Source organism: Macrosteles quadrilineatus, unplaced genomic scaffold (genome assembly GCF_028750875.1).
Source record: "Macrosteles quadrilineatus isolate MER2022 unplaced genomic scaffold, UCM_ALF_1.0 Scaffold_3__2_contigs__length_128488019, whole genome shotgun sequence".
Taxonomy (NCBI): domain Eukaryota; kingdom Metazoa; phylum Arthropoda; class Insecta; order Hemiptera; family Cicadellidae; genus Macrosteles; species Macrosteles quadrilineatus.
The window spans coordinates 117,129,674-117,151,417 of NW_026542596.1; the positions used below are offsets into that span (position 1 = coordinate 117,129,674).

The window sequence follows — 21,744 nt, forward strand, 5'->3', positions numbered from 1 at the left end:
GTTGTTGTTTTATATACTTGTAGGTTTTTAATTATTTTTTGAACAAAAATAGTAACTGCTTCATTAATGATAACTAATTTCGTGTTTTCTTTAAACCTCATACTTTTTTAATGTCCACACCCTTCTTTTAAAAAAAGCTGAAATGAAATGAACGCGAATTATTAAATATGTTAAGTTTTGATTCCTTTGACCTATCTTACTTAAGCCATAGATGAAGTAATATTTATAGATGTTTATTTATTCTATGCTAATGCTACCTAGGCTAATGCTTACTGCCCTTTGTCTTCCAAGAAAATTTAAATCTAAATTGATGACCTTTTTATTTTCATTGAGTCAAATTTTTAATTATATCATCTTTTAATTATTTTAGTTACTTGAATTGTATAATTGCATAGTTAATGATAATATTCAGATTTTTAAATGTAAAATTTCCAATATTTTGTTGTTAATGCTTCAGTCCAATTTTAAGATGTACCATACTTTAAACATAGTTCCTTAACACTACATACACCCACATGTATAATGATATAGGAATGAGCTTCATTTTAAATAGATTGGAATACACTGTAAAACGTGATAAGAAATCAAACGTATGGTTCTTGGTTATATAAATTACTAGCAGAGTACCCGTCCTTCGTACGGGGTTGGCAAATAAGTATAAAATAAGTATAGGACCTACTCCATCTTTGGGTTTGCTATGTGAGAAGACACGGTTTGAGAAAATTTGCTTTCTCAAATTTATGGTATGCTATAGTATTACACATCTACCATAGCCATAATGTTCTACCACTGTGAAGTACACAATAGAGAAAGATAAATGATTAAAAATTCGCAAAATATCACAAATTATTCATGAAATTAAAAACATAAACATAACTGTAAACAATCCTACTTTGACAGTTATTGCGTAGCACAGTTTTTTGTTGCTGCTTAGTTTAAATTAGCTGTTTTCATAAATAAAATAAAAAATAATAGTGCTGCACCCTGTTGGTAAATCTTATAAATTTTTAATGCTTTTGCATATCATAGAACCAACTCTTTTAGTTGAAACAGCTGACTAAATTCTTTAATTCCCTTTAAATATGAATACTCATAAGGTTAACATGGGGATCTGCAGAGCCACTGGGGCGGAGCCCGAAAGGATTTTTGAAATAAGAATATGCCTATATGTTAATCGGGAATGTGAGCTATCCTCATGCCAAATTTCAGCCCAATCCGACCAGAATTTTTCGCGTTTACTTGTCACAAACATACATCCATACATCCAAACTTTCTCATTTATAATATTAGTAGGATCATAAAATGTTCAAATGTTAAAGTAACCAAACATGTTTGAAATGCCACGCAGAATTTATGTTGACAACACCACCACAGACATAGTGATATTGGGTACTTCCATGTGGCAATACTGATAGATTGAGCTCCATTTAAAGTTACGAGCAGCTGACGAATTAAAATATGAATGCAAAATAGGAAGACGATGACGTCAGCGAAAGTGAGGACGACCCATGGAGGACTGGTATTGTTCGTGGCGCACATATATTATACTCCATGGAATACCTACAGCTGCTTAATAATGTCAGGGCTAACTTGAGCATTTAGTCGGAAACCGGAACTCCAAGATTTTCTTCATCTTTTTACAGCTTTCAGCTGACTTAATTGTGGTTAAATAATTGTCAGGAGAAAACAAGAACAATTTAGATTTAATTTATGCTGTTCTTTTGGTAGTTTACCTAGTTAGAAGTTAAGATGATGTAATAGTTTTTTTTCTCGTTGATTATGATCAACTAGTTGGATAAAGTTTAACAAATTTATTCTTTTTTCATCTTTACAAGGTTGAAATACACTTTTATTAAAACACCTTTTAGAGCTAAGAAAGAAATCGTGTTTGTCAAAACCTTATAACTTAAAAAGAATGCTTTATTAGTACAGTGTATGACCACAGGATAAAGGTCCAATGAGAAATAATTCAGTGATGTGAAATAAAAAGGAATACATTTGATTCACTAACAGTTGTGAAAATGTTTACCAGTTTGGCTTGTTGGGGTCTAACTCAGTGGTTTTAATAAAAATAAATGGATAAAGAATAAACAACTGGACATTTATATCATATATTTTTATTTTATGTGTTAATAGTATTCAACTAGAAATATATTTTTATTTTTTCATTGGCAATTATCAATTATCAATCATTGAGATTGGGACGCCACCTAGGTGCGTATTTCCAAATAAGAGTGAAGGTCGAACGATGAGTGTAGAATGGTGTGAGATGATCTGTGCAGCTTTGTTACTGACTAAGATCAGCTGTTTCATTAGCCAGGATCATTTTGATCAGGAAAAGCTGGGTCAAAAAACCATCAAAAAGCTACTGATTTTTTTCAGGATCAATCTAGTAACCTTTTGATTGTTAGGCGAGCACTATAACCAATCAGCTACCTTATGGAACTTAAAAAGCCGAAACATTAACATTCCTTAATATCATGTTACGGGTTGCCATATATTTTACAAGGAAAAAAGCATTATGTTTTGTTCAGTCACACAAGCTATAAAAGTATATTTTATTAATTAGTTGCCCCATTACAGTGTAAGGTGTGTCTAAAGATCCTTGCAAACGAAACTCAATTGAAATGTTCAATTTGGCTGGAAGAGGATTCAATGTGAATATAAGCTTATTAGACTAGAATATAGTAAATTTGTATTGCCTGTTATATAATATTCCATAAAACAACATTCTCATAAAAAAAAAAAAAACTTTACACTTTCCCAGAAGAACCGAGGGAACAAATCCATCTTGTTAAATGATTGACTCAGAAAGATTAACACTGTTTCGTAAGAAAAACTACTTTACTATTCACATGAGTGTATTATGCTAATTCAGAAAAGCAAACATTTCTAACAGACAACGACAGACTGTTACTGAGAGAACCTTGAGCCTCCTGGAGGTCGTCTGAAGTGGTAGACCCGACCTGGAGACATGCCAGAGGATGCGCTGGTCGAGGTCGGACCATGGATGTCACCTCCAGGAACAGCGGAGGTCGAGAACTTCAGGAGGTTCAACTAGGATGTATTGATTGTGAAAGTTGTTTAGGTTCAAGGTCGCACATACTGGGGAAGCGTCGTATTTAACACGATTTGATTTGTTAAGATAAATTGTATAAAAAGATAAACCTTGTAATGATCAACTAATGGTCGGTTTATATTTATATTTATATTGATTTATCTTTATCCACAAATAGGACAGGGGTGATTGTTAGGGTCATAAGACAGGTTCCAACATACAGAGTGTAATAGTCAATAGTGTAGCTTATCATCCATAAGATAATATAGCTAGGCATCTGAGAGGATGGAGGGCTCACCTCATAGACAGAAGGGCGTTTATATCCTGAGAAAGTCAGAATCATTTTGAAGGTTCGTTACTAGACTTCTTGATCATTAGGTTTTAATAAGTTATCCTGTTTAAAGAATCAACTGATCTAAGTCCGTAACAAAGCTATCATGCAATTCATTCACCATTCGACACTTCACCCATCACATATGAACCCTGGTGTGTCGGCGTTTTACGGATTTAATCCAACCCGAACCACTATTGAATTTTGGATAACAGGGTCGACATTCTATGTATTTGAGCCATTAGCGAAGCCATGTTTTCAAATAAACCACAGTTGAATGAGCCCAAATTCTGTGAACATTTTCTCCCTTATGTGTATTCTGGATGTTTGCACTTTTTGCAGCTATTGCCTCAAAAGTACATTGGAGTAGTATTTGTAGTATTTGTAAGCTACAGTTATTACTCATTCGAGGCAAAGTGTAATTTTACAAACCCCTTTTAATAGGTTTCAAAGCACTTATTATACATTTAGCCGACTAAAATCCTATACAACCATTGTAACAACTAAAGACATTGTAAAAACTAATGACTTCCATCTTGCTTTAACCATTCAAAACAGCGCAACCAGAATTTGACACAGCAAGCTAAAATATATTCAGGTTCTTGGCTCTTATCAGCGAAACCAATGCAGGTCTATAAAGTTGAGATGAGTCAAATATTGTACAAATTGAGGAAACAAATTGAATGAAATCGTTTAGTTCCTTCACAGTCGAGTGGTCAAGCACAACGTCCATTAATGTGGTGAGTCATCCTTAGTTGGTCACCCATTCAAGGTTATCAGTAGTTTGTAGGTTAGTTGGGTAAAGGTTGACCAACCTACCACTGTGTTGAATTGATTAGGCAGCCATAACACTATTGTCTTACCTTACTGCAAAGATGATAGTTGGTTTAATTCAACATATTTTAAACTTAAACAAAAACATTCCTTATAGATACACGTCAACTTGAAGAGATATTTATGAGGCCACAAGTATTGATTTTGGATACTGAGAACTTTAATTTTATTGTGAATTCTTAAAAGAGACTTTTTTATGTTTTCAAATCCATTTAATAATAATAATAATAATGTCTTTATTTAGCAAGCGTTTTTCAGATACAATATTTCTGCTTTTCAAAACAACTCTTGTCCTTAATACTAATAAACAATTCATAAAAACTAACTATAAAACAATATATAAAAAATCTATGAAAACAATGTAAAACAATCCATACCAACAATCTATTAAACAATCTTAAAATATTAAAAAAATCTATAACAAACATTACTTAAAATAACCAGAATCTGCAATACTAGGACTAGACCAATTAACAATAAAAACATACATTTACTTTAGACAATTACTTTTAGCAAACAAATATTCCTTTAACCTTTTTTTAAAAGTGTTCAAAGAGTTGGCCCTTATTACTTGATCGGGGAGAGCATTATACATGGTAGGGCCGAAGTATGAGAAGGCGCGCCTCCCCACTTCATGCCTGACTCTAGGAAAGTGCAACAACTTGTCATGTCTCGTGCTGCGGACAGAGACATCTCGACGAGAGAGAAGTTTCTCACACAGGTACTCAGGCTGGCCGTGCTCTATAGCTTTACGTATCAGGCTGCAGGTTAGGTATATACAATTATCTTTAATTTGCATAATGTTTGCAGCGTTTCTGTAAGGAGTTATGTGATCTCTTCTCGTGCGATTATAAATAAATCTAAGTGATGCATTTTTTATTCGTTGTATTTTATTTAGGTCGCCTTTCGTAATGCTATTTCCGTATGCTGGAAGACAATAATCAAAAACTGACAATACCAAGGCCCTTACTAGTTTTATTTTAGCGTTCTCAGGTAAAATTCCTTTCAATCTATATAGACCCCGCAGCCGGCCAAGGGCTCGCTGACACATGAGGTTTACATGGTCAGTTAGCGTCAGGTCTTCGTCAAGAATTACTCCTAGCGTTTTTAGTTTCTCGCATATATTGATGGCTGTCCCATTAATTTTAATTTTACTGACCATGTCTTGCCTAATTTCGTTTAAAACGTCTTGCGGTGCAATATGGAGAACTGAACATTTATCGTTGTTCAGTTTCAATCCATGGCTCTTTGACCAGACAGATATAGCATTCAGCTCATTATTAATGACATCAAAGGCTTTAGCGTAACACGTTTTACCATAGGACAGGTGTATCTGGCAATCATCAGCATACAAATGTAAATTGCATGTTTTTACAATTTTTGTGATGTCAGCAGTGTATATATTGTATAATATTGGACCTAAGCATGTTCCTTGGGGAATTCCTCTTTCTTTTGACAGGGGAGATGATACTTTACCGATGATTTTTGTTACCTGAGTTCTGTTTTTGAGGTAAGATTCGACCCATTTTAATGCTGTGTCATTAAATCCGAAATAGTGTAGTTTGGCTAACAACAATGTATGAGATAATGAATCAAACGCTTGAGAGTAATTCAACATGATTAAAGAGCTACATTTACTATTATCTTTTGTTTCTAAGAGATCACTATACAAATTTAGAAGCGAAGTGCAAGTGCTGTATTGTTTCCTGAAACCTGATTGTTGTTTTGGTAAAATGCTTTCTTTTTCGATAAAATCTGAAATCTGTTTGACTACAATTTTCTCTAGAACCTTTGATAATGTTGGCAGTACTGATATAGGTCTTAGATCTTTAACATTCGTCGGATGCTTAGTTTTAGGCAGTGGGCTCACAATACTTTCTTTCCAGGCATCTGGGAAGTATCCTGTAGCTAGTGACTGGTTGATCAAATGAGTAATTGCTGAAAGACAGTACGGACTCATTGATTTAATCATAAAAATATTTATACCATCATTTCCCTTTGCTTTTGAGATTATTTCATTCATTGCTTTTTGGACCTCTAGTTCTGTTACGTAAGCAAATTGAAATGCTTTGATGCCGTGTAATTTATTGGTCATGTAATATTCAATTAAGTTTTGATCCGGGCTTGAGTTAGATCCCATGTCAACGAAATGCTTGTTAATTTCATTAATACTTGCAAATGAATAATCGTTTGGTCTACTATCATCACCTACATTGCAACTTCGCATGACTGACCAGAATTCACTAGGTTTCTTTGAATTACTCAGGGTTTTCATGTAGTAAGACCTTTTTGCTTTGTGTACTAAAATATTCAACTCATTCCTAATAGTTTATTTTCCTCAGTCCATTTACGTTTGGTACAATTGTATAATTTTGAACAAATGAGTTTTCTCTAATATGGTAAACGTTCCAGTACCGATTGACACCTCCAGTTAGATACCTTATATACAGGGTGTCCCCTAACTCTCTATCGGTACCATTACTGGACCAAAGACAAACTAACTTAGCATATTAAAAAATTTCAAAACTTAAATGTTACCTGTACAGCCACCATTTTTGCAAAACTTTATTTTATAGCAGTTTTTGTAGTGAATTAAATTTCGTACTTAATTACCCAGAGATCTATTTCGAAAAATATAATTTTGTAAGGTTCAGTTTTAAAATAGTGGTCATATAAAATCTTTAAACTTAAATAACATAAAAACCACATTGGGAAACAACATTGCTGTAGTAATGTTTTAGTTGGACGATTTAATTACCCAAGCTAAGAAAATAGGGCTCATAAGGAATACAACTTATTTATTGGATGTTGTATACCTCTTCAAAATTAGTTTTCCCTTTATTTATGAACCAATTTTCTTAAAATTGGCATCGTTAACAACATTTCAATAAAATTGTCCAATTAAAACATTGCAGTAGCAGTTTTGTTCACCATGGAGTTTCTATGTTATTCAAGTTTAAAGACTTTTAAATGGCCTTATGAGACTAAAATTATAAAAAAAAATATTTTTTTTAGTTCTAAGTAGGCGTTTGCGTTGTTAATCTATGTGACAAATTCACTACAAAAGCCTTGTCAAATAAAAATGGTTTTGTTAATAAACGAAATGGTGGCTGTATGGGTACTAATGAGTTTTGGACATTTTAAACATGATATTTTAGTTTGCCTTTGTCCAGGAATGGTATCTTAAAAGGTTGGTCAGATGTCGGGGACATTCTGTACGTTAATTAGTGTTAGGTATTAATGCATTTAAATTACTATCTTTAGCAGGCATAGGGATGAGCATCTATGAGGAAATATGCGTTTTTTATCTAGTGATATTGTAGGGGTTTTATATATACAGTAAACACATTTCTTAGTCTATGCTTGTACATGCATATAGAATGACTTGAATTTACTTACATACTTGTTCTCTTTGTTACAGAGAGTTTGTCAACACCTCTTTATTCTGCACGTATTACTTTGGCAACACTGTCTATGTCGTCTTCGTAGCTTCATCTTTTAAACAGGTATTTTTTTCCATTACGGCTTTATATATTTTTAAATCTTTACTGTGGATTTGAGAGACTTCTTAACGTGTGACCTTCTTTCTAATCAACTATTTTTAGTGCTCTATATTTCGTTTTATTTATCAGTAGAGTTAAGTAGGCCCTAACTACAAAACTATATAAACAAATCATAAACTTGTTTATAAATTATTTTATTATCTCTTGATTGACAATTATTTTAAGTATTCGTCTAATCGTACCGGTAAGTAAAGTTTTGAATAGATTCGAATTACTCATACAATAACTAATGCAAATACGCAAAAAGAGTACTTTGTAAGCTTATCAGCTTATTGGGGTCATTAGTATTTTATTCTTTAATCATCGATGGATTCATCAATTAAAATAATAATGTCAATTTAATACATTATGCTTAGTATTTATTTATATTATTTTAGTAAAATTCGTGCTATACGTACAGTAGACTCCCTCTTATCCGTACACCTTTTAACCGTACATCGGTTTAACCAGACTACACTCGACGGAAATGACATCTCTTTAACCGGAAAATTTTTATCAGCACATCGGTTTAACCGGAGTAGATCGGCAGGAAGTGGGCGGTACTGAAACTACTGTTCTCGGGGAAAAGATCTGCGATACCTCATTGCAACCGATTTGTATCTGTATTGCATCGGAATAAAATGAAGGCAACTGAACAAAACTGCATTATGTAGTAGACTCCCTCTTATTCTACCTCTCCTCGGGGAGTCCGGATAAGAGGGAGTCTACTACATAATGCAGTTTTGTTCAGTTGCCTTCATTTTATTCCGATGCAATACAGATACAAATCGGTTGCAATGAGGTATCGCAGAACGTCAGGCGTTCTAGAATTGGAATAGTTGGGCATTTGTAATCAAAAACTACTTTTAAAATTAATAAAATGGCTTACGGTTGAAATTTAAATGAATGGAGTTTGTTAATATTCTGTAAAATGCACGATAACGGAAATACATGCTGAAATACATTTTACACCTGACTATTTAAATTGTTAAATTATTCAATCCAACGTTAGCATTAAGCTTTTACTTTTTTGTTGTCTTTTGGGAAAAAGAAAAGAGTAGAAAATATTTAAACTGTGTTGGTGGATACTGTAGATGTTAGCGTCTCATAATATCTTGAGTATTGACCACTTTTGCTTGAACAAATTTTCGATTCTTCCATAGAAAGGTTCTAGTGTAGACTTTAAAAACTCATTGAAGTAGGCAGCCTGATGTATATGGTACTTATTGTTATTTTGGGTACAAAGCTAAATCATAATAATAAATTTACAAGGGGACCCGTGCACAAATTCTACATTTTTATAGGGCTTGATTCCGAGACAAAATTAATAATACAATATCCTTTTACTCTTTAAAGATTATGTTTGTGTGAGGGTGAGAGAGTTTTTAGGTGAATAAAACTACTAATTAAAAAATTAAATTTCATGCTTTTAGATCAACAATATGAATAGTGATTTAAATAAATCAGGTTACATTTACAAGAAAGCTTTTTTAAAATCCATTTTCATACACTGTTTTTTTTTTGTTTACAAAAAGGCTGTAGTTTAACATTCAACTGAATGATCGTCTGTTCGATCATATTTATAAAGAAAGTTGGCCAGTATCGCTGAATCTTTTAAAGCAAACTCTAAAAATATCAATATCACTATGCAGGGGAAGCCCTAAAGGAAATTACATTTTTAGTTACTATTCGTCCGCTAGATCATAAGCTTTACAATGATACCTCAATCGTATAAATCGGTTGAGTATGGGTGTAAAAGGGATGTTACAAGGAAACCTCTTATATTGTATTAAGTATATAGATATATTTAGAAAATCAATAGTATTCTTTTCAATACTACAAAGTAAAATTTTGCCCCCAGGTCATAGACATGAACGCCAACATAGACCTGAACATCCGCTTGTACATCCTCCTGTTGGCCATCCCCCTGGTACCTCTCGGCATCATCCGAACCCTCAAGTACCTCGTGCCGTTCTCCGCACTCGCCACCGCCTTCATCATGTTCGGACTTGCCATCACGCTATGGTACACTCTTACCGACCTCCCACCACTGGAAACCAGACACCAGTTCAGCAGCATAGCACAGCTGCCCCTGTTCTTCTCAACGGTGTTGTTCGCCATGGAGGGAATCGGCACGGTAAGAAAGGGGAAAGAAGGGGGAAGGGGGTATGAAAGGGCAAGGTGGATTGAAAGGAATAGTGAGGTTGCTGATACTTGTTTTTATGGTGATGTTGTTGATGAGACAGTGACTAAAGAGAAGAGAAGGACGACCTAAGGGGTTTCAAAAAGAAATTGTGATAAAGAAATATAACTTGAAAGATGATCTACCTAGTTAAAAATGTTTTTTTTTTCATTTAGAGAGCTTTAAGTTGTTGTGGAATTTGATTTGTAATCATAGTGACGGAAAAAGGTCTCAGCCTGCATAATATTTAATGAAAATAATATACAAGACTAGCATTCAAAGTTAAAATTATATACAAGTTTATTATTTCCCATTTTATGTATAAGAATTTAGTAGGATTTTATACCCTCATGCAGTGGTGGTTCTATGACCTTGTCAAGGGGGGGCTACTTGGAGGCCACATTCCCCAAGAAAAGGGGTTCATGGATCCACCCCTAAAAATGTTGGTATTTTTAAAGCCCTTATGTGATTTTCTAAAGCCATTTTTAAAGTCTAGAACTGTATCCAATTACCTTCCATTACAGGACGAACACGAAAATGTAGGTTAAATTTATTTTTCCATCGTCCAATGGGGGGCACTTTAGCGCTGTAGCCGGCCCCCTTGGAACTGCCACTGCCTTCATGGAGATGTGATATTTTTCTGATCACACAACTTTTTACTTTTGCTTATCTTTACTCTGTTTTATTCTGTAATATATCCCATCTCTATTCCCTGTATAATTTATTATATTCCCAGGTGCTACCGATTGAGAACTCTATGAAGAACCCAGAGCACTTCCTAGGCTGCCCTGGAGTCCTCAATATCGCCATGACAGTTGTTGTCTGCCTCTACGCCTTCGTGGGGTTCTGCGGATACCTCAAGTACGGTGAAGAGACCAGGGGAAGTGTCACGCTCAACCTGCCTTACGATCTGTGAGTTTTGCATAATACTTTATACTTTAGTTTAGCAGTTGTATTGTCTAATTGTTTAAAGCAAACTTGAGGGTAAGAATAAGAACATTTTTTTTTCTTTGAACACCACAGTGCATTAATATTATTCGTCAATTAGATATCTGATACAAGGTCACAACAAACCAGCTTTCATACAAATAACACAATTGAGTTAGTAATACAACTGAAGGTAGCACTGACACGGTAACTCTGCTAGAAAATCGAGATGCAGTAATTTTGTTAGGTTGGTACCAACTAAGGGAATCAGCTCATAGCTTTCACAATCCCACAATCCCTTAGTTCAGATGAACTAAGTGCAATGTACGTACTTTATCCCCTATTAAAAATGGAAACCCAAGTTTTGTAGGTAAATCTCAAATTTGTGCTGCATCAATTTTGTACAGTATTACCATTACCTCCAGTTGTATCTCTAGCTCAGTGAATAACTATCAAAATTTCATATAATAATTGAATATAACAATGCTAAAGTGTGGGCACTCCTGAACCTAAACATTTTGATCCTATACATTTTCTAAAGGTTTCTAATAATTATGTAGTTTCTGGAAGGTACAATTTTTTTTGGAAAAATGGTTTATAATCCTAACAGACAAAATAAATTTAATCAATTGGACACTTTTCATCATTCAACTACTAAATTTTTATGGTATTTAATTGATTGATGTTTATCTTAAAACTACTACACTCAATAACTTATGAATACTTAGAAGAAAAAACTTATAGATTTTTCTTAAATACTATTTATTAATCATATTTATTTTATCTCATTCCCAGGTTAATCCAGCTTTGCTAGCCTAAAGTAGATATTTCAAACTAAACAAACAAATTATTATTGACTAATTGACTTACAATTAAATCATGCCCATTTAACATTTTAAACCAAGTGAAAACACAGCTTTGAATGACTCTGTGCTATTCTCCTCAGATTGGGAGAGAGTGTCAAGATCCTAGTGGCGTTGTCCATCCTGTTCACCTACGGACTTCAGTTCACCGTTCCCTCAGAGATTGTCTGGAAGAAGATCAGCCACAAGATCAAGGAAGAGAACCATAACAAATGCTACTACATCATGCGGGCCTGCATGATCCTTGGAACTGGTCAGTACTGTATTGAGAACAGGATTGTAGTCCTTAAATACACAGGGGCTTGTGGGATGACCTTGCGCTTTCAGCTGTAGTATGCTGTGCTAAATAATCTTGTGAGAAGCAATTAAGGAAGAGCTCAAGGTGTAAACACTGTGTGGAAATTCCTATTGCAAACGGTACAGAATCTTTCTCCATATCAAGACAGTTGTAGTACATGAGGGCGAAGGGGTGGTGTTGAACTCTGCTCTAGACACCTGCAACTAGTGCTAGACACCACAGTGTACCATGGAATGTATTATCTGTACCTTACTCCTCTGTGTTGAATATACATTTTTTAAGAAAAAAGAAGCATAAAAATTTTGCTGATCAACAAAGGTTGACAAATCTATAATTCTTGATGTAATTAATAATGGTTTATAATACCAATCAAGAGCCTTTTGTAGCTGCTAATGATTTTCAAAATACGATCTCTGATCCTATTCTAAATGGCGGCTTTTGTGAAACCTTTATTTTTAATAATCGTGATAGTAATCGTCCACCATTCCACAATTTCTACACCATTCATAATCAGAGTTTAAATATCTACATAATTCTTCAGCTCTTGTACATATTCTTACCACATGTTTCCTGTACAGTTGTGATCGCCATCGCTCTACCAGACCTGGAGCCGTTTATTTCGCTCGTCGGAGCGATTTGTTTCTCCATTCTTGGACTGCTGTGTCCGGCCGTCATCGAGATCGCTACTTTCTGGGAAGAACCGGAGTACTGGGGTTTCCTACGTTGGCGTCTCCTCAAGAACTATCTGCTCTGTCTACTCTCCGTGTTCGCTCTCGTATCCGGAACTTACGCCAGCGTCCGGCAGATCATCGACTCATATCAACACGGCGAATTGTGATAGGTCCAAAATAGGACAGAAGTTCCCGGTGGTAAATACTCATTGGTAAAAGATCAGAAATACTTTGAACTGAACTTGTTTTTTTTTTTTATTTGGCTACTGTATTTTGTGTCAATTTAGTATTCCCCCTTATTTATTTTGATTTAAAAAAGGTTTGAAGTATCAGATAAAAATCTGGTTGCATATTAAACACCTCTAAAACTTATTTTCAAGTTATAAACTATACTAAAATTAAAATGCCAACCTTACATTCAAAGTCATATGTATTTTGACTTCAATCACAATAGGTTACTTAAGCCAAATTATTCAATTTAAGTAATAGGTTTATGTGAAATGTGTGAACATAAATTTATTTGAATATATTTAAGAACCAACCTAATCAAAAGAAGGGGATTTGTACATAAAGATTTGACTTTTTTTTATAGAACAATTTTTTTTTATACTCAAAACACTTTAGTGGTATAAGTTGGCTAACATGTTATCCTCTCATACAGAGTCAATTAATCAATGTTAATTAATTATTTTTCAATTTAAAAACATTTTATTTGGTATTTATTTGGATTTATTTTATATTTCACTCCAATAACTTTTTTTGTTCCTCGTAGCACTATAAAGTAACAATTGAGCCAATTTCATTCATACTAGAATTTGATCTAAATATAAATTTGTAACTTTATAATCATATAGGGTATTTTGCTAATGTGTTTGTAAAACTTGTTTAAGGTCCACCCACATAAAATGTATATCAGAATTTTAATGTTTTAAATCTAGGATTATTATGAATAAAGAACTTAAAATGTTGTTAATCAAGTCCCACCTTAGAAATATGAAATTTATAAAGAATACAAAAATGTGACATTTGTACAGCTATAATTCTCTTTCTTGCCATGAATGTGAACTTTTTCGGCTTAGTCTCTTTTATATACGTTACCTATCTCCTGGTTTTGGTTTATTTTATCATCTTGTGAAAAGATACTTAGGCTCTAAAAGTGACTATGGTATTTTTTGGCAACCTTGTAATTTTAGTATTTTACCATTGACAGTATTAATGTAAGATACATTTCTATTTGTAATTTATTGCTAAATGTATTGTACATTACAACTTGATCTTAGTGTAATATTTGTATATTTATTGTAGAAAGTGATGTATTTATTTATATAAATGTTTTGCATTTAAAACGTCTTCATACTTTTTCCTTCACAGTTTCAAACAATTGTTGTTTTTTTTATTGATTTGAAGTTCATTATCTTAACTAACTAATATCATAGACTAACCAACACAAGTAGACTTTTCATCCCATTGTAAATTTTGAAGCACGTTTTTCGTGTCTAGTTCATGTACGTGACACAAAGGCGCTAGTGTCGATGAAACTTTGTTTCCATTATTTTAGGGTTAAGTTCTTTATTTGTGCTTTACTGTTTGGTTATATAACTAGGGGACAAGTTATTGTTTATGATTAGATCGTATTATTTGGTTAAACGAGGTTTTAAATGGCTGTAATAACGGGAAACAAATTGTAAACAAAACACGACCTCTACATAAACCGTACATGAACTAACAACATAATTGTCTTCAGCTGTTCCATAAGGATGAGAAATCTACTAAGGGAGTATGTTTTATCTATGCTAATATTGTTGTATGTTTGCTAATTGTTTTAAATGCACTGAACGGTGTTAAGAAACAGTAGTAGTTCTAGTAAATAATATCATCATGGCATGGTTTTTACATAAGTTCCATATCCAATAGGTTGGAAGCAATAACACAAAAACCTGGTGTTTTTCCCTGTAGCAGCAAACCTAGGTATACTTTTTAAATTTAATGTTATAAATAAATTTAATGAAAACCCAGGCAAATAGAAATTCTCTTAGTCTGCAGGTTTGATGAAACAGGGGTTTTTTACTTTTGAAAATACTTGAAACTACAAATAGCGGCACTATAAAATCTACCTGCAATATTTTACCAAACAATAACCTGAATCACTCAAAAACCTAATGAGTGTTCATGATTTAAACTTGTATTTTAAAACAACACACATGGTCAGTACTAAATGACAAGTCAAAACTCATACCAGAACTAATTGCAGCGGATGTTCATTTTATGTACTTATAATTGTCGGAAAAAAATAAGCAAACTGGCGGAAACCCGTTGAATGGGAAACAAAAGTGACAAAGATAAGATTTAAAAAATTGAAAGTTGAATGTAGCCATGTGTAACCATTGTGACCAAGGGCAGTGACTAAACACTAACCAGATCAGCGAGCATTGAGCATTGAGCATAGAGCATTGAGCATGGAACTGTGGACACTTGTGTGTTTGGGTGAGTAAACACTTTTGACTTTGTGTAAGTTACCTACTACAATACAGCAGAGACTTCTAGGTCTACTGTAAAATATGATGCTTAAAAACTATTGTTCACCTTCTACCTATGGTAACTCTTCTGGTCAAATATAATTTGCCAAGTTTTCTGTGCCATTTTTATAATTGGATGCATCATTTGTGTTAATCTAACTTTTTTTTTAATAAAAGGAAAGGGTTCTTTGTAATTTGACCCCAAATACTATATTTCACCAAGTCCTTAAAGTAGTCCGTTTTGACAGAGAATGGGACTTTCATGACGAGTAGTGAACAAAATTTGTTTATATGATGCAAATAATGACACAATAGTTCTTGGTTTTACAAATAATATAAATTCCACACTAGTAATTCTCTTTAAATTTAATTTATCATAGTGTAAGCATAGTTTTACAAATTATTTAAAAGTCAGCTGTTTGAACAGTATTTCCCGTAACATACATTGGTGCTCCTGTTGAACTATACTCCGTTCACAAAATGTTGGTGGTTTGAGGGTAAGTTCCCCACTACTTTTTTACTTAATATACATGGCACAGCTGATTTTTATTTTGGCAAACCTCAGCTGTTGAGCTATTATTTTCAAAAGTAGGTTCAAGGAGAGGGGATAGGTATCTTCCCCTAAAACCGCCTACATTTTGTGAACAGAGTATATTCGGAATCTTCATTTGTTAGGTCAGGAAAATAAATTTGTTAGGGACTGGCCAAGTATTGTTTATGAAAGGAAAAGTAACGTTTAGGACTGGTGTCTGAAAATGCGTAACGCTTTTGTCCCATGGAAGATAGATATTCTTTCTATTTGGAAACAAATGATTTTCGCTCAGCTGTACAGAGTGATGGGAAATTAGTGTTTATAACTTTATACATAGAGTTTTAATAATTTCAGAATATAGTTTTCAAGTGCAAACTCTGCCGTAATCGAGCCGTTAGTTCAGTGAGCAAGCCAGTAGAGTACGATGAGAGTGAACTGCACTAAGACATAAACCCAATAGGGCTAGTTGTTACTCACCAAATATGAGAACTAATTTAAGGCTCACAAGATTATATTTTCAAACTTGTCAAAAGGCACAACTTTTACTGAGATTTGTCAAGGAAACATCAAATGAGTTTGAGGAATATTTACCAATTGATAATTTTGTGCAAAAACGTGAAAAAAATAAGTTTTTTTTTGTGAAATAAATACAAACAAGGATGACCTGCAGGTCTGCTGCCCCAGGTGGTTCTGTCAATCAACACTCGTCTCACGGAGGTGTTACACTGGACATTGGTGGACTACGTGTTCGGATCGCCTCAGGAACGCCAGGCTGCCTTGGACTCTGGGAGGTTTGTTCCTCAGAACAACCTCGCCCTGGGGGTAGAACGATGGGGCGACAAGTTGTTCATCACTGTCCCAAGGTTCAAATCTGGAGTTTGGTCGACCCTCAATTATATAAAACTGGATGACAAATTGGCTGGTAATTTGATTTATTCGTATATTTGAATACTGTACTATAGTAATGGTAGATTCAAAGTAAATGTTTACCTTATGTTGTACAATATAGGACTTTGACAAATTTATATGGGTTGTTGCCATGACCAAACTTTTTTGTCTAGAAGTGGCTTCAGCCCAATTGTAAGCCTTGGTACATACTTCAGTCATTATGACTATTTAGTAAACGATCAAATCCTGATGTCAAGTCATTGGTTGATAGTTTTTACAAAGTTTACTAGATGTTGGTCATTAAAAAACTGTTAACAATACCTCACTAAATCTGATAAAAATCAAAAGGAACATTTTAATTTGTATCACAGGTTGAAGATCAATATAAGTTTGTGACAATTATGATGGTATATGGGAGAGTACGCGAGAGAGACAGACAGCTTCCCTGCCACTCTTTCCCTACTCTAAATATATATTTTATTAAATCTAACAGTGATTTTTTTTACATGAATGTAGAAAATAACAAAAATATTGGTGCTTAGGGTTCTAAAACACTTACCCACCCTGTTCCCCAATGTAGATGATTCTATTTATACAATAGAATAGAATAAAATAGAATAGAAATCTTTATTTGCCATTGACATTATACATGTATTAGCAACAGTCAAGAATATAACTAGTCAAGGTCATAAAACATAAAGCTTACAAGCTAAAATACAATTTTTTCCTCCATTTACCTCTTCAACTCATGAAAATTTTATCTACTTTTTCCTCAACCCAATGACAATTATTTTATGTTATGTGTTTTTCTCTCTAGATATCAAAAACTCTACTTCTCCACCTCTTATACCTTACCCAAACTTGGAAGCCAACACATTGGGCGGTGAAGCAAAGGTTAGTTTATTTTTTATAACTTATTTTTGTTAATTTCATTGTAACTAACAGAGAAAGTGATTGGATTTTAATTAATTTTAAAATTACAAAAGTTATCCAGGTGACCCCCAAAATACCCTGATATTTTAAAATTCTAATATAACATGTTTTAAAATGGTACACCTACTAATTATACATTTGTAATAAAATATTAAAAGTATAGGCTAAATGATTTTCTTTTGTTCTTCCTATTTGTTTGGTAGGTACTACTTTAATAATGGGGGGGGGGCTTTAAAAGAACAGATATAAAATTTGGTATTTACTTACACTGTTAGCTTTATAGATTAGCGCTGTAGTTTTAACATATAATAATATGGCGATTCTAAAAAAACAGAGGCTATAATGACTGTTTGCAAGCACGGTGTTACAGGCTTGGCCACCCAAGTTAACATCTGTAGTGAGAGTCAGAGCAGACGCCTGTGACAGACTCTGGGTGATGGACTCAGCTGTTATAGAGAACAACAAACAGCTGGGGCCTCCTAAACTGATGGTTTACGATCTGAAGGTAGGTAAATCTCAAATACAACCCCTGCTGCAGCAAACCTGGAGACTAAGCGAATTTTAATGTATCTGATTGAAGGTTTACTAAAATATCCAAGCCAGCCAGTGACAGCAGCACTACTAGATTCTTTAGTAGATTAAAATTTAACTTTTTACATGCCTAGTGAGAGCTTTTGTTTTGTTTTTTTGCTGGCTATAGCCTATAACTGTTCATACTTGTTACTTCAGGCTAGACCTAGAGGGTTGTGGCATTATCACTTAGAACATTCGTTGGTGGTTGGAAGGATTTAAACTCAGAACCTCAGGGACCAAAGTTCTGTGCTCTAACACTATCCAAGCTCCCCCACAAGTTCTGGATTATGTCCTAATTCTGTTTTAAAATCCACTAATGAACAGCCGGTTCCAGAACAGTGACTTTTTTCAGAATTCAACTTTACTCAAAACATATTTTAATTGATTAAATTATCCCTATAATCCCAACTGAAACTTTAAAAACATTTTCTCCAGTCAGACTCGCTTCTGTTCTCGTACTCGCTGAAGGACAAAGAGTACAACGAGAAATCTCTGTTTCCATCCATCACTGTAGACGTAACCTCGGCCAACTGTGACCACGCTCATGTCTATCTGCCCGATGTCTACAACTACAACCTGGTCGTCTACAGTCTGCAGACCAATGAGACGCATCTGGTCACTCACAACTACTTCCACTTCGACCCTCTCTCCGGGGACTTCTCCAGCGGCAAATTCCACTGGCAGTGGCAGGTGACACTGATAGCTAGAGTCGACCTTAGGTAGTGCAGGCTCTGTGCAAACATTCGCTGAACACCCTCACTATTAAACATTTTTCCCAACCCAAAATACCAAATTTTTGCTCATACTCATAGGGCGATAATTTATTGATATCGCCGCAACATCCAACATCATCTCTCAATATTGTGACAACAATCGTGATGATTTTTTGTGGGTTTTGCCAAAGCACTATTCACTTTTCACACATGCCCAAGGCTGGCTCCGCTGGTAGCGCTGTAGTATTCTGTTCATTAAGGATATCTTATATCTTTAGAAATATCACTTTCTAACTATTCCATCTATGCACTTGGTATTGGTTACCTTACCCATTTAAAATTGGGATAAGAATGCAGATAAAAATTGGTTCTTTAATATCTACCAGGACCTTAGAAAAAAGTTAGAAACCCGCCATTGATTAGAGAACAGACTAAGCTTAACTAAGCTATAATATAAAATTCTGTTTATATCAATCAGCTCTGTATGGAAATATTAATAGGTATTTCATTAAATTCTTAATTTAAAATGTTTTGATTGTTTCAGGACGGTATATTCAACTTAGCGTTATCCCCGGTAGATAGAGAGGGGTATCGTCTTGTCTATTTCCACGCACTTGCCTCTACCATGGAGTTTGTTGTTGCTTCCAAACATCTGCAAAACTCCAGCATGATGAGTTCTGACAGCGCGGCTCAGGACTTCAGTGCATTCAAGGTCATTAGAATGTCAACAAAAAGTATACTTTGGTCATTTCATAATATTAGAAACAGGCTATAGTTTAGTGTAGTACCCATAGTTATGTTATGGTGTGATAAAAGTACACACACACTGCAGAGAAATAATCACAACACTTAATTTGTTGTGAGATTGGTATTGAGGATAGAAGGAACAAAAAAAGTGTAAAGAGAGATGAAACTCATGATAAGACCTTCTCACACCTCTCTCTTCGGAGCTGTAACCTCAAGGAGATCACAATATCTTTGTATTAGGTGTGTGCTTACATACCAAGCACTAATAATATCAGCAATAATATCATTGCAAAAATAACTGTTATTGATTCCTGATTCCTTAATCAGGAATCAATAATAGTTATTTTTGCAATGATATTATTTTAAGGATGCAACTCAGATCCTTCAAACTTAAATGGTGCAAGATGCTTTATTTTGTAGCTACAGTATCATACAGGCTAGGCTGCATTTACAATTTTTTTTTTTTTTTTGGTCAATGGAGAATTTTGTAGCCCATAAAACGGATTATACCACCTTCGAATAGTACTAAAATTATACAGTTGAATCATGTTCAAAATAAGAAGTGAATAATTCTGGAACCATTTAATAAAGGTAGTAAAATATATTTTTGTCTTAAAAATTCATATCATGATAATATAAAGAGTCGGATATATTTTGAGAAGCGTGCTCTCAACAGAATTATAATTGGTGTTAGATAATTAATGGGTACCGGTAGTTATATTTGTCTTATTCTTTATTCTTCATAACAATTTTGAAGAGAAGAGGGCTAACTATCTCAATTGAAATTAATCTGTTCAACCTCTTTGGGTTCTTTCCTATAATTTAAAGTTGTTCACAATATACCATACTAGGAATCATAGTCAAACACACTGACATTTTGCTATGATGATCCTATTCAGGTTCTTGGCAACCGAGGCATGGGAGGCCAAAGTTCAGCAGAGTTCTTGGATGAAGAGACGGGAGTTCTGTTCTTCACTCTGGTCACCAAGAATGCTGTGGGATGTTGGAACTCGTTCAAGTAAGCTCAATTTGATTTTGTAAAATTATTGCATATTTAAACATACAGTCAGAAAGGCTTGAGTCTGTTGAAAACATAAAAATATATATATTCTGATTCTAGTTGTACGGTCTTTAGCGGAAAGCCGTACGGCGGTTTGAACAAAACAAAATTAATGCTGGTGCTACCGTTACCTTGTCGGATGTCTCAAGGGTGGATGATGTCCGTCTCGTCCAAGGTAGTGGGTAGTCCAGGGGAGGGAAGCGGTGTAGACAGCAGCGGTGTAGACCAATGGTGCGGGGGCAACAACAAGGGAAATGACTAGCACTGGTGAAGTTAAAAATTACTGGTATATTGAAAAAACTTAAAACTGACAAAATGAAACGAATTAATGAGTTTGATTGTCTATGTGAAATTATGTAGGTAAATGTAGCGGACGTCTGCCCATGACGCCGTCGGCAATGCTAGTGAGGAGTGTTTCCAGTAGTCGGAGTGGGGACGATTCGCCGTAGATAACATTGGGCAAGGTTAGGGTAGCACCAACCTAGGGACTTTAAAAAAAGTACCGAACACTAGTGATTTTTGTCTTGTTAACTTGTTAAATTAGTTTGTTGCAACACCCATGATAAACATTTAAGTTAGTTTAAACTTGTGTTTATAATGTCAATTTCATTATTTGCAGGGGAGATGAGTATGAAGACAAAAGTATTGGTATTATCGCCCAGGACGAGGAAACTATGGTTTTCCCCAATGACCTCAAAGTGGATAAAAAGGGCAATCTATGGGTCATAAGTTCTCCCCTCCCAGAGTTCTTTTTTGGAAATCTAAACCCAGAAAATGTCAACTTCAGGGTGTTCATGTCTCCGGTTCGTCTAGCCATCAAGGGCACAGTTTGTGATGAAATGTAACTCACATATGCATAAAATACAGCACTTAACTTCAAATTAAATTTTTGCATCCGAAATTTCAATTACAAAAGAAATTAACTGTTAAAGTCTCCCCCTTATTCACTCAAAACTGTTATTTAGCTAGTATTGGTCTTCAAGCAAACCCTTTTGTCGAATGTGTGTGTATGTACTAATTTTGACCTAAAAAGGTAATAGGTTAATTACACCATATACAGGATCCAAAAATTTTGA

General features: G+C 34.4%; 2 protein-coding genes across 2 annotated transcripts in view; both read left to right on the forward strand.

Annotated features, from left to right (window-relative positions):
* Positions 1-14,040, forward strand: part of LOC128990863 (proton-coupled amino acid transporter-like protein pathetic) — a 71,576-nt gene extending 57,536 nt beyond the window's left edge. Inside the window, exons 6-10 of the mRNA XM_054413486.1 lie at positions 7,645-7,729; positions 9,627-9,902; positions 10,684-10,859; positions 11,821-11,990; positions 12,614-14,040. Of these exons, the coding sequence (XP_054269461.1) occupies positions 7,645-7,729; positions 9,627-9,902; positions 10,684-10,859; positions 11,821-11,990; positions 12,614-12,873 (967 nt within the window). The 3' untranslated portion in view covers positions 12,874-14,040. The remainder of the gene's footprint in view (positions 1-7,644; positions 7,730-9,626; positions 9,903-10,683; positions 10,860-11,820; positions 11,991-12,613) is intronic.
* Positions 14,041-15,108: 1,068 nt separating this feature from the next.
* LOC128990474 (protein yellow-like) lies at positions 15,109-21,650 on the forward strand. The gene is made up of 8 exons (XM_054412845.1): positions 15,109-15,190; positions 16,425-16,676; positions 17,460-17,536; positions 17,946-18,080; positions 18,584-18,838; positions 19,406-19,573; positions 20,508-20,626; positions 21,288-21,650. The coding sequence occupies exons 1-8, from the start codon at positions 15,163-15,165 to the stop codon at positions 21,511-21,513; spliced, it is 1,260 nt and encodes a 419-aa protein (XP_054268820.1). The 5' UTR covers positions 15,109-15,162; the 3' UTR covers positions 21,514-21,650.
* The last annotated feature ends 94 nt before the right edge of the window (positions 21,651-21,744 follow it).

Bases quoted from the DNA above. Each gene is read 5' to 3' on its own strand.
- LOC128990474 (XM_054412845.1), top strand. From the start codon at position 15,163: ATGGAACTGTGGACACTTGTGTGTTTGG. The intron at 15,191-16,424 runs GTGAGTAAACAC...GATGACCTGCAG, and splicing joins GTGGACACTTGTGTGTTTGG to GTCTGCTGCCCCAGGTGGTT. The intron at 16,677-17,459 runs GTAATTTGATTT...TTTTCTCTCTAG, and splicing joins ACTGGATGACAAATTGGCTG to ATATCAAAAACTCTACTTCT.